The sequence below is a fragment of the Schistocerca americana genome, chromosome 9 (assembly GCF_021461395.2).
Source record: "Schistocerca americana isolate TAMUIC-IGC-003095 chromosome 9, iqSchAmer2.1, whole genome shotgun sequence".
In the NCBI taxonomy this organism is placed as follows: domain Eukaryota; kingdom Metazoa; phylum Arthropoda; class Insecta; order Orthoptera; family Acrididae; genus Schistocerca; species Schistocerca americana.
In genome coordinates, this window is record NC_060127.1 from 184,814,453 (window position 1) to 184,827,540 (window position 13,088).

General features: G+C 40.8%; 1 protein-coding gene across 6 annotated transcripts in view; it reads left to right on the forward strand.

The window, feature by feature from the left end:
* LOC124550934 (zinc finger protein 2 homolog) overlaps nt 1-13,088 on the forward strand; it is a 91,789-nt gene that overhangs the window by 38,626 nt on the left and 40,075 nt on the right. For 4 of the 6 annotated variants that reach the window (XM_047125734.1, XM_047125735.1, XM_047125736.1 and 1 more), the window contains exon 7: nt 9,761-11,368. The exons of 1 other annotated variant lie outside the window; for it this stretch is intronic. In XM_047125734.1, the coding sequence (XP_046981690.1) occupies nt 9,761-10,505 (745 nt within the window). In that variant the 3' untranslated portion in view covers nt 10,506-11,368. Of the gene's footprint in view, nt 1-9,760; nt 11,369-13,088 lie in introns of those variants that run through there. One more of the 6 variants, XM_047125739.1, reaches the window with a different exon arrangement.

A 13,088-nucleotide genomic window follows, 5' to 3' on the forward strand; every position in this document is an offset into this window, starting at 1 on the left:
GTGTTGAAAAATCTCCAGGCTGAAAAGTCTTTTTAAATCTTTGTGCTGAAATGTTTGAGTTTTTGCTTTAGTCAATTGGCAATATTGTGTCACATGTAATCATAAAGAAGAATGATTCCTGAATTATTCCATCAGTAACCATCCAGTTCCACGTGTTTTGGACTGACATTCAGAGTTTTACTAAGAGTCTCACAATAAATCTATGAGCTCTCAGTGTTCCCACACATTACTCTCATTAAATCCAAAATTGCTTTGCAATCCCAAAATATGTAACAGTCATTATGCATTTCAACGCTATCTACTGGAATCTTTTTATCTCAATTTTAGAGTTCATACACTGCACCATGTCTCCTCCCCAGTCACAGTTCTGCTCAGAAATTGCTGCCACCTGCATGGTAGTGTTGAAGGACTGTCAAGTTCGAACTCATTCTTTCAGTTTTGTGAACATTGGTTAGGCATTTTAATGCCCACTGTGAACAAAACTTATGTTAATCAAACCTCTGTGTAATAGTGTTAGAGAGGGTTATCCTTGGAATCTGAAGCACATGTTCAGAAATACTGAACATACATCTCAGACGAACAATTTTATTAAAATATTGTGCAAGATCATCAGCCATGTTGAGTTAGCTCCTGAACCACTTTCATCATGCACATCTGTGTGACCAGTCTTGAATTTTCTGCACCACTCCCGTCACCACTCCCGTACAACACCATTACTTTTAACCCCGTTGCCATATACACAACACTCTCAGTGCTGAATGTCGGGACGGACAACCATTGCAAATTGCGGGAGACACAATGACACTGCCACTTTTTGCCACTTGTTGCTTATGTGCTGATGGACATAACAGAGAGTTTAACACACACCGTAGCCCCCCTCTTCCAACTGTGTAAGTGCATGAAGCTGCTAGTGTGTGTATGTTTTTAATAGTCTGTATGAAGTTAATTTATGAAGAGTAGTCCTGAAACTTCCTGGCAGATTAAAACTGTGTGCTGGGCCGAGACTCGAACTCAAGATCTTTGCCTTCCGTTGGGCAAGTGCTGTACTAACTGAGCTACCCAACCAAAGGTCCCAAGTTCGAGTCTCGGCCCGGCACACAGTTTTATTCTGCCAGGAAGTTTCATATCAGCGCACACTCCGCTGCAGAGTGAAAATCTCATTCTGGAAGAGTACTTCTATTTGCACACATTGTGACCACTTCCTGTGCTCTTTTCAGTTGACATGTTTTGTGTAACCTAAACAAATGATATTATTTGTCTGACCCAAAGCTGAGAAATACATTTAAGCAGCCAGAAGACATGATCAGATGTCAATGTAATTTCATAAACCTACACACTATCAGTGGCTATGAGAACAGTTAAAGTTGCAGTGATCTGTGAGAGATGGAGTGGCCACTGCCACCAGAGTGCGTTATTGTTATTATGAGGGTGGTTTGAAAAGTTCTCGGAATCACCACGAGAGGTCAGCACTAGTGCAACGAGTTGTTCACATGATATTCATTGGACTGTTGGCTGTAAACACCTGCCACATCAGTGCTCTTGGAAGAGAGTTGTGGCAGTGGCGTGGCTCTGTTGTTGTTTCCGTGTAGTGATTTGCAAACATGGCAAAAATTGAGATTGGAGCAGTTAAGTACTTCGTAAAGAAAGGTATGAAAATGAAGGACATTCATGCCGATTTCCAGAATACACTGAGGGGACTCGGCTCTTTCACATTCACCTGTTGCCAAGTGGACAAATGAATTTAAATTTGGTCAGGAGATCTTAGGTGCGACCAGCGCAATGGTCGGCCATGATGTGTCACTACTCCAGAAATCATTGCAAAAGTGCAGAAAATGGTCATCGAGGATCACCAGTTGAAATTGTGTGAAATTGTTCACACTTGCCAGATGTCATGTGAAAGGGTATATCACATTTTAACTGAAGAATTAGAAATGAAAAAAAGTATCTGCAAGATGGGTGCCATGACTCTCAATGCTGGATCAAAAACATGTGCCATCGCCGTGGCAAAATTACACGAACTAAGGTATGAATTGTTGCCACACCCACCTTATTCACCTGATAGGGCTCCATCGACTTCCATCTCTTCCCAAAACTGAAAATTTTTCTTGGTGGTTGAAGATTCACTTCAAACGAAGAATTGATAGCTGGAGTTGACAACTACTTTCCAGGCCTGGAGGAAACTAATTTTTTTTTTTAGATGGGATCAAAGCACTGGAACATCGTTGGACCAAGCTCATTAATCTACAAGGAGACTACAATGAAAAATAAGAAAAGTTTCAGTGATGTAAGTACTTTTTTTCTATTCATTTCCGAGACCTTTTCAAACCACATTCGTACAAGCCCTGGTGAGATGTATAAGGGCTGTGAACAGTATTAGTTGTTAAACGATCACTGTGAAGGACACAGAGATGCTGCATAATTGTGTAAGATGGTGGCATCAGCAGCCAACAGAGTTTGATAGAGCCTTCTTAGTCGGGCTTGATTTGGCCAACTCATTGAATCGTGCAATATGCAGATTTGTGAGGCATTCAGATGTGGCAGTCCCCCGACGTTGAACTGTATATACAAAAGCTAGGGCATAGTCCTCGTATAGGTTCCAGTCAACCACATCTGTCCACCATAAGTGAAGTTCACCGTATTGTGCACCAAGCACATTTTGTTACCTCTTCACATCTGCCCCAGTCATCAGAGAACAAGTAATGGAACACCACAACATTCTGTGTCATCCCATAGAATTTGTTGAAAACTAGCAGCAACTAGACTAGGGAATTACTGGCCCACATGTAGCCTACCTGTAATGCCACAACACAAACGGCTACATTTGGAATGTTGCTGTGGCTGGGAAATATGGACTGCTGATGAATGGCATCAGATTGTGTCCATCGGTGAACCACGGTTCACACTGCCTCGTACAACCAACGTTGCCGAGTACGGTGGCTATCCAGGAAAGGTCTCAATCTTACAGTGTTTCGAATAGGCACAGCAGTGTTCTCCTGACAGCTAGACACGGCCAGCTATCAGGTATGGCATAACTTTTCATGGCTGGTAGTTATTAAGGGAACTCTGACTGCAAAATAGTACATCCTGGACACACTGCATCCTCATTTGTTACTTCTCATGCCGTTGTATTGCGGTACCATTTTTCAACAGGACGACGCCTGTCCACAGCACGTCTCTATGAACTGTCTGCTTTTTGCTGAGATACTCACATAGCCAGCAAGCTCCACGCATTTGTCCCCAATAGGAAGTGTGGGACCATCCCATTGCCAGTATCCATGATATCAAGAATTTGTTAGAAAAGTTGCGGGCCCAGCTTCCCTCATAGGAGGAAGCAGTGGCTTTATACCATCTTTCTCAACCGAATCAGGGCACGTGTCCAGACGAGGTGCGGTGAAAAGTCATACTGATGAGCAGCCTCATACTGCCAAGCTCTTTGTCAATTTGATTTGATTTTGCAATCACTGAAATATCACATACCATCTGAATACATTACGTTTAATTCGTTTGTCATGTAATGTACAGTAAAAGATCTTTCATTTTCATGCCAAAGAGTAGAACAGTGTTGCAAGAACTGTGATTCTCTCTCTCTCTCTCTCTCTCTCTCTCTCTCTCTCTCTCTCTCTCTCTCACACACACACACACACACACACACACACACACACACACAGAATGTACAAAGAGGTGACAACAGTCATGGGATAATAATGTGCAAATATACAGATGGTGGTAGCATCACATACACAAGGTATAAAAGGGAAGTGCATTGGCAGAGCTGTCATTTATACTGGGGTGATTCATGTGAGAAGGTTTCCAATGTGATTAATTCCGCACTAGGGAAATAAACGTACTTCCAACACGGAATGGTAGCTGGAGCTAGACGCATAGGCCCTTCCATTTCGTAAATTATTAGGGAATTCACTATTGTGTGCCAGGAAGACCAGATTTCAGGCATTACCTATCACCACAGACAACCAGTGACTGAGAGCAGCAGCATTTGCATAGAGTTGTCAGTGCTAACAGACAAGCAACGCTGTGTGAAATGATTGCAGAAATCAGTGTGGGACATATGACAAATGTATCCGTTAAGACAGTGTGGCAAAATAAGGCATTAATGGGCTGTCTCAGCAGACAATCAATGCGAGTGCCTTTGATAACTGCAACACATCACCTGCGGCACCTCTCCTGGGCGCGTGACCGTATTGGTTGGACCCTAGGTGACTGGAAATCCGTGACCTGGTCGGTTCAGTCTCTCAGATGGTGAATGCTGATGGTAGGGTTTCAGTGTGATGCAGACCCTGTGAAACCACGGACACCATTATGGAGCCACCACTAGCTTGCACACTGCCTTAGCGTGTGGTTGCTTCGTAACGGCGTGGGCTGTGTTTACGTGGGATGGACTGGATTTTCTGGTCCAACTGAACCAATCATTGACCTGAAATGGTTATGTTCGGCTGTATGGAGACCATTTGGAACCATTCACAGACTTTGGTTTGTATGGATGACAATTTGCCATGTCGCCAGATCGCAGTTGTTTGCAATTGGTTTGATGAACATTCTGGAGAATTTGAACAAATGATTTGTCCACCCAGATTACCTGACACGAATCCTATTGAGCGTTTATGGGACATTACCAAGATGTCAGTTTGTGCACAGAATCCTGCAACAGCAACACTTTCACAATTATGGAAGCTATAGAGGCAGCATGGCTCAGTATTTCTGCAAGGGCTTCCAGCAACTTGTTGAGTCCATTTCATGTCGAGTTGCTGCACTATGCCGTGCAAAAGGAGGTCCGACGTAATATTCAGAGGCATCCCATGACTTTTGTCACCTCAGTGTAAGCCGAACATAGGCCTTGCACCACATGATCATCAATCCAGTTAACAATGGATTTCTGCTGTAAGTTTATTTGCAACTGGTTGAAATCGCTAATTCTTTGATTACTGGGAAACTATAGGGTTACAAGTCTGATATATATCAATAAAATTTCATTATTTTCAAGTGTTAAAATGACCCACTCGATCCTATATGACTTTTAACCTCTTTTTATTCCCCCCCCCCCCCCCCCCCCCCCAAAAAAAAAAAAAAAATTGGAAGAGTAGTTACCTGAACCTTTTCACGGTAGTTCCTTGCGAGTTTGCCCCCTACTAATATGCTGGACTTTAGCAACATTGGTGGCTCACGTGCCTGGTCTCTCACATGTGCAACAAAAGAAATTTTAATCAGAATTACTTTTGCATCATTCTTTCCATTTAGGATATCAGTCTATATTTGTGCACCATAATAAAGCTGTACAAATAAAGCACACATATATATTACTTTCTAGCATTTAGTTCATTTTGTTGCTCTGGTTATTCAAAACAGAAAGTTTGTAAGGAAGCAAACAATGTAACTTGTCTGCCAAGTAATTAACTGTAGCAACAGAAGGAACTATTACAAAGGGTGGGTGGGGAAGGCAGGGGGTGGGGTGGAGGAGGGGGGTGTATAAAGGGTGTGTGCTGTCAGTGGTAATGTAGTCTGAATGGGTTCTAATGCATGAGGATTACTAAGTGCCCAAGAATTTGGGACTGTGCATTGTGTTTGCTTAGAAGAATGATAAATAATACATTGGTGATATTGGTTTACTAGCATGTGATACAAGTGCCAAGATATGGTTATTCATGAGCACCTCTGGGCTTTCAAAAGATGACTCTGTGAAAACTATAAGAAGTCAGGAAATAGATGCATGTCAGATGTAGCACCTCTTCAAGTTTTTAACTTATAATCCAGTTGCTTAGTTTGAACATTGTTTGTGAAACAGGAAACATCACTATGTGTATTCATTGAAGTCATCAACATAAATTGCCTGTGAAGGAGTGGCAGCAGCCTGCTTTGGAAATCTGTTCACTGTATTGCCTATTCACAGGCATGAATTGATTTGATTCAACATTACACAGTGAGTAATATGTTTACATGTTCAGTCACACCTGCCCCCTAGTGCAACTATGTCATGAGGTGTATTATGTACCAAAACTTGGAGAGATGGTGGATCCACTGACGTGTGTCATTTTTCTGTATATGCTGTAGTTTTTGCACAACTATCTTCTGAAACTCCGGAGGTACTTACAAATAACCTTGCTCTTGAGTCATCGTCAACAATGTTTAGAAATTGAGTGTTTACACAATCCTTATTCCTTAAATTTTCATATCTTTTTGTGTTAACAGACATTAGTACACTCACTGGCCAGTGTAACTTGTTTGTACTTGTGTGTAAGCTTTTCCTGCCATTCTTTGTCCCAATCTTTCCTGTTTTCGTCTTAAGAAATCTGTAGGTGGGACTCCACAGTCACTAATCTCTCATTATTGAGTGGCTTTTTGTCATGAAAACAACTTCCACTTCATTTAGTAGTTGCATGTACTTGAAAGTGTGAATAAGTTAGATTGCATGCTGCCATTATATCCATCTCGTTTGTTCATTCTTTCACTTATCCGTTCATTGTGTTCTGTAAATCCCATCAAGATGGAGAATCTTCAGGGATATGGAACAAGTCAAGGTATACATTAACAGAAGCCAAGGAAATCGTAGAGATTTGAACTGTCTACTATATTAACAATAAACTACCTATCACTATACTACTTAATCATCTTGCTAAGATTAGAAGCTCATCTTAACATTTTTTATGTTTGAGATTTAATAACCCAAAATACTACTTAATGCTGTTCACTCCTTTGCCATGTAAATTTAATCGAATAAATTAGAACGGAAACTGCTGTTTTGGGTGGGAGGAGCTGCTGTCTTGTCAGTTATGCGCTACCAGAAAACACCCCTGGTTGTTTAAAGGACTGAACTCCCTTATATAGAATAGCTTCAGACGTCTGATTACTTCACAAATCACTTATTTACACCCATAAAAATAAGTTTTGCATCACCTCGGTTCTTAGAGTTCCGGAAATTGTACAGAAAATTGGAATAGAGATCAACATAAACATCATTTCCACCCTTTTTATTGCTCATGAAAACCACACATTGCAAGTTGTACCACCACACAGCAAGACCTTCAGAGGTAGTGGTCCAGACTGCTGTACACACCGGTATCTCTAATTCGCAGTGGCACATCCTCTTGCGTTGATGCATGCCCGTATTCGTCGTGGTATACTGCCCTCAAGTTCATCAAGGTACTGTTGATCCAGATTGTCCCACTCCTCAACAGCGATTCGGTGTAGATCCCTCAGAGTGGTTGATGAGCCATGTCGTCCATAAACAGCCCTTTTCAATCCATCCCAGGCATGATCCATAGGGTTCATGTCCGGAGAACATGCTGGCCACTCTATTCGAGCGATGTTGTTATTCTGAAGGAAGTCATTCACAAGACGTGCATGATGGGGGCGTGAATTGTCCATGAAGACAAATGCGTCGCCAATATGCAGCCGATATGGTTGCACTATCGGTCAGAGGATGGCTTCACGTATCGTACAGCCGTTACAGCATACATTTCCCCCTACATAATGCCGCCCCAAAACAGCAGGGAACCTAGACCTTGCTGTGCTGCATTCACTGGACAGTGTGTCTAAGGCATTCAGCCTGACCAGGTTGCCTCCAAACACGTCTCCGACGATTGTCTGGTTGAAGGCATATGCAAATCTCATCGGTGAAGAGAACGTCATGCCAATCCTGAGCGGTCCATTCAGCATGTTGTTGGGCCCATCTGTACCGTGCTGCACGGTGTCGTGGTTGCAAAGATGGACTTCGCCATGGACGTCAGGAGTGAAGTTGCCCATCATGCAGCCTACTGCACACAGTTTCGAGTCATAACACGACGTCCTGTGGCTGCATAAAAAGCGTTATTCAACATGGTGGCATTGCTATCAGGGTTCCTCTGAACCATAATCTGTCGGTAGCGGTCATCCACTGCAGTAGTACTCCTTGGAGGCCTGAGCGTAGCATGTCATCGACAGTTCCTGTCTCTCTGCATTTCCTCCACGTCCGAATAACATCATTTTGGTTCGCTCTGAGACACCTGGACACTTCCGTTGTTGAGAGCCCTTCCTGGCACAAAGTAACAATGTGGATGTGATCAAACCACGGTAATGACAGTCTAGGCATGGTTGAACTGCAGACAACATGAGCCGTGTACCTCCTACCTGGTAGAATGACCAAAACTGATCAGCTGTCGGATCCCCTCCGTCTGATAGGTGCTGCTCATGCATGGTTGTTTACATCGTTGGGCGGGTTTAGTGACATCTCTGAACAGTCAAAGGGACTGTGTCTGTGATACAATACCCACAGTCAACATCTATCTTCAGGAGTTCTGGGAACCGGGCTGATGCAAAACTTCTTTTGATGTGTGTATGATAAATATTTGACTTTAAGAATGTAATAAAGAAAAAGATTAGAAAAGGTTTGAAATGCTGCTTAAAGTTTGTTGGAGACCACTAACCGCTCTCCTTGTTAAACAGTGGATGACTCCCTGCAAACTGTGTTGTGAATAGAGTCAGTAGCAAAAAGAAGTAACAAATTAAAACTCTATGTCTGATGCTGAAGTTTTACTGCATTTACAGCAAAAATTCAGCAATAAATTTTTGTCCTTTCATCATTTTGTAGGAGGTGTCAGCAAGAAAAAGCTTCGTAAGGGTTTGAAATTATGTGTTTGGTTTGCTGGAAGTTGCTAAGTGGTCTCGTTCTCAAATGCTGGATAAATAAAGTCCAGGTGTTTGCATGTTGTCAGTTACTCTGCCTCGAGACAAACTCACTGTTCCCAGTTCTAATATTTGTCATATGGTGTTAAAGTTTTACATAACATTAATAGATTATGACAGCATTTTAAACTTTTAAACTTGATCAGTAATTATGCAAAAGATTGAAAATGTAACTATTGTTTATCTGCCCTTAGTAGATTAATATTTACTGGATTACAATGGTATGTCTCAGAGAAAACATTTTTCCATCTGTAAATGCTGAGTCTAGTGTTTATCCACCCTCAGCAACTGTAGTCGTACATTATGAAATAGTAAGCAACCATTGGCGTAATGGAAATTTAATTCCTTTACAGCCTTCTGCAGATGGCTATATCTATCACATTACTTGTGAGTGTCAATAATAAAATGCATACAGCAAATTTCCACGGTCCTAAAAAATATACAGCAGCAATAAGTAATACGATACTGAATCCATTATACAATAAGACCTCATATTGTATTAATGTATTCAGTATTGTATTACTTTTTTCTCCTGCATATGTTTTAGGAACATGGCACTTTGCTGCATGCACCTTATTGTTGACACTCGCAAATAATGCGATGGGTATAAGCTTCTGAGGAAAAGCAGTGAGTGACCAAAGCTGGTAAAGAAATTCAATTTCTTTTATGGAACTAATTGCTTATTATTTCATTATAAACACTGAGTCCTATTTACATATATAACACCACTTGTCATACGGCTTTATAACTAACACTGCATAGTACTGAATTTGTAATGTTCAGAGTACAACAGAGGAGACATTTACACAGCATTTGATAGTTTCATATACTTGAAATTTAGAATAAATTAAGATTTTGTACTGCCATTATGACTATCTCATAAGTGTGACAGTGGGCCAGGACTCAGCATATCTCAAAAGATGTAGAATGAATCTCTCATTAGCAGAAAACTAAGTAAATCTAGAAGGCATATATAGACTTACAAACATTTAAAAATCCACATTTAGAAGTCATAGGAGAGTATTTTGCATCGTTTTAGCAAAGGGTACAATATATTTTTGTGAGTTAGTTTGTATTTCTGTTCCAGATTACTTCAAAAAAAGAATGAGCACAAAACTGTCGAAGCCACTCCAAAAGCTGTCAGAAAGCGACGCAGGCACAAATCGCATTACAGCAGACATCTTTCGGACAGGCCTTTCCAGTGTAAAATTTGCCAGAAATGTTTCCGAAAGCCCGAACATTTACGCTGCCACGAATTGTTCCATTCAGATGAACGGCAGTTTTTGTGTGACACTTGTGGCAAAGGTTTTTTTACCAACGGCGATCTTAAGAGGCACGGAGTAGTCCATACGGGAGAGAAACCTTACTCCTGTCCCATCTGTTCAAAGACTTTCACGCAGTTGTGCAACATGCAGTCACATCTCAGAAAACGATGCCAGATAAAAGGGTACGGTTGTGATCTGTGCAACAGGATGTTTGAGGATCAGGAGGCTCTCCAGAAACACAAGGCAAATCACGATAAGGTGCCGTACCACCGCAACAAGCGGAGGAAACCATTCTGCCAGGACTTGCCGCCATTCATTTGTGACATGTGCTCCATGTGTTTTTCTAACAAACGAAATTTAATATCCCACATCAAAGTGCACATGGGAGATCTCAAGGCCACGATCGCATGTGAGATTTGTGGTAAGAACTGTGCTCGGAGGGAACGCTTGATCGTGCACATGCGAAGCCATACAGGAGAAAAACCTTTTTCGTGCAGTGTATGTGGGAGAGCATTTTCTCAGCAATGTAATTTAAAAAAGCACGAAGCTTTACATTTGCCTGACTAATCATTAGGAGACAAGGTTGATATACTGTTACGTATAAGGGCACATTTCAGTTGTGGGATAATGTAGTACATATATTGTAGCGAAACATAATCCTTTGCCCTGGTGAGAAATTAAACTGCCTTTTAATTATAATAAGACTGAATAAATGAACTAATAATAAACATTGTAATACTTTTATTAGCACCAAAATGCATGTCAGAATATTTGCAAATTTTAGTAGCTGTTCCTTTTTTGTGGCTCATGTTCATTAATGTAGAAGAAACCTATATTATTTATTTAACAATGAAAATAATCAATTATTGACAGTTTAATGTAAATGGATAGGAAAAAAATCCACTCGCCAAGGGAGGGCAGGAGAACACACGCACAAAAAGGTTTAACTTTTACAAGCTTTCGGAGCCAGTGGCTCCTCCTCCTGGCAGAAGAGTTGAAGGGGGAAGGATGAGGGGTGAAGGAAAAGGGTTAGAGTTCAGAAAAGTCACCCAAAACCTCGGGTCAGGGAAGACTTACTGGATGGGATGAGAAGGCAAAAATACTGGACGGTAGTCCAGTATGTCTCCCCTGACATGAGGTTCTGGGTGGCTTTTCTGAAATGTATCCTTTTCTTAAACCTGTCCAGTTCTTTTCCTTAACCCCTCTTCCTCCCCTTTCAACTCTTCTTCCATAAGAAGGAGTCACTGGCTCCAAAAGCTTGTAAAAGTTAAAACTTCTTGTGTGTGTGTTCTCCTGCCGCCACTTGGTGGCTATATTTATTGTTTTTTGGTATATGAATGAGGAATGGTAGTGAATTGAATTGTTTGTTTATGTACATTTTTATCTGTTGTGACAAAATCACCCACATAAAGTGTTTTTTTTAAATATTATGTCTTCTTGATATTATGCAAATTCATTTGATGAATGGAATGTGCATGGTAAGTGGGTACATTGACAGTAATCCCAGTGAGAAATGAGAGATATGTAATCCCAGTGAAAAAGAAAGATATGAGAGGGAAGAGAGTGTGGTTGGTGATAATCACAGCAGACAAATTAGAATATAAGAAAATGCCACAGGAATAGTTTTTGAGGTCTACTGAGGTTTAACATTCAACGTGATAATCTTCTGTATCTTTACAAATGACCATTATACCCCTGGTTTCTTCTAAAACTTCTTCCCCACTTACTATTGCTTTGGAATTTAGACTTGCTTGAGAACCCCGTTAACAGCTTGTGTGTTCTCTTCACCAATACAGACCTTAATCAGAATATGTTCACAATTTCTTGGTTCAATATACAAAATATCAATGGAAACCAGTGTTCATTTTTACATTCCTGGTGACGAGCACCCATTGTTCATATATCTACAGTTTAGAAGTCAGTGCATCTCCAAGGCAAGCCAGTGATTGATAAAATATTCATTTCTGTGTCGGAGCAGGTATCTCGTCTCGCGGTTCCACTGCAGTCATCAGCCTATATAAAATGTTTCATCCCTCAGTATAGCTAACCATATACAAAATAAAAATACCTCTACATGCAACATCATCTTTTATAACTTTTAGTGGTGAGTGTCATTTATTGATGAGAAGTCCGCCCCCGGTAGCTGAATGGTCAGTGTGATGGATTGTCGATCCTCGGGCCTGGGTTCGATTTCTGGCTGGGTAAGGGAATTTTTCTCTGCCCAGGGACTGGCTGTTGTGCTGTCCTCATCATCATCCTATCATCCTCGTTGACTGCAGGTCGCCGAAGTGGCGCCAAATTCAAAGACCGGCACCCAGCGAACGGCCTGCCCGATGGGGGGCCCTAGCAGTATGATTAAATTAAAAAAATTGATGAGAAGACATAGATATACACATCACTCATGTGGAGTATTAAGTATCACCACATGTTCCCCCAGTTACATGAATGATCTCACTGTAAATGTATCTACATGCTCTGCATGATGTTTAGAGTTTATATTGTTTGCAAGTCTTCAGCTGTGGGTAATAAGCTTCTTTTAATACATCTCCCTATCTATACTTGCACATAACATAACCAATATGGTATGCACATGTATGTTTTGGCAATAATCACCTTACATTTCTGCAAGTGATGATACATTAGAAAACTGATGACTATTATACAATAGTAAGAATAATGTGCTGTACATTTGTACGTAGTATTGTCTTATCATGACAAATATTTATGGTAATCTTTTGGTTTTGTTAATGAGGATGCCATACTAAATTTAAGTGATATTCAAACATCTGATTTTTAATACAAATTTCATTAACCCTCTCAGATGCAAAATAAACAAAATCATTTTTAACCTTTTTTTTTTCATTTTATTAGGATATAACTCATACAATATTATGGAAAAATGTGAAAAAAATTTTTTTCCTGCAATATTTCAGCAGGTACAGGGTGGTTTCAAATGAAACCACTGCACACTAAACGTGGTGGCTTCAAATGAGACCACCACCATAAACTTCATTACTTTCTGTGATAGGGAACAAAACAGTTCCTTTCCCCCTGATAAACACAAAGCAACTTAGCAGGAAGAACTTGTCCATTTGCTTCTATGTGAATTATTTTTTGTGCTGCAGTGTACACATCGCCTCGATGTGCCAT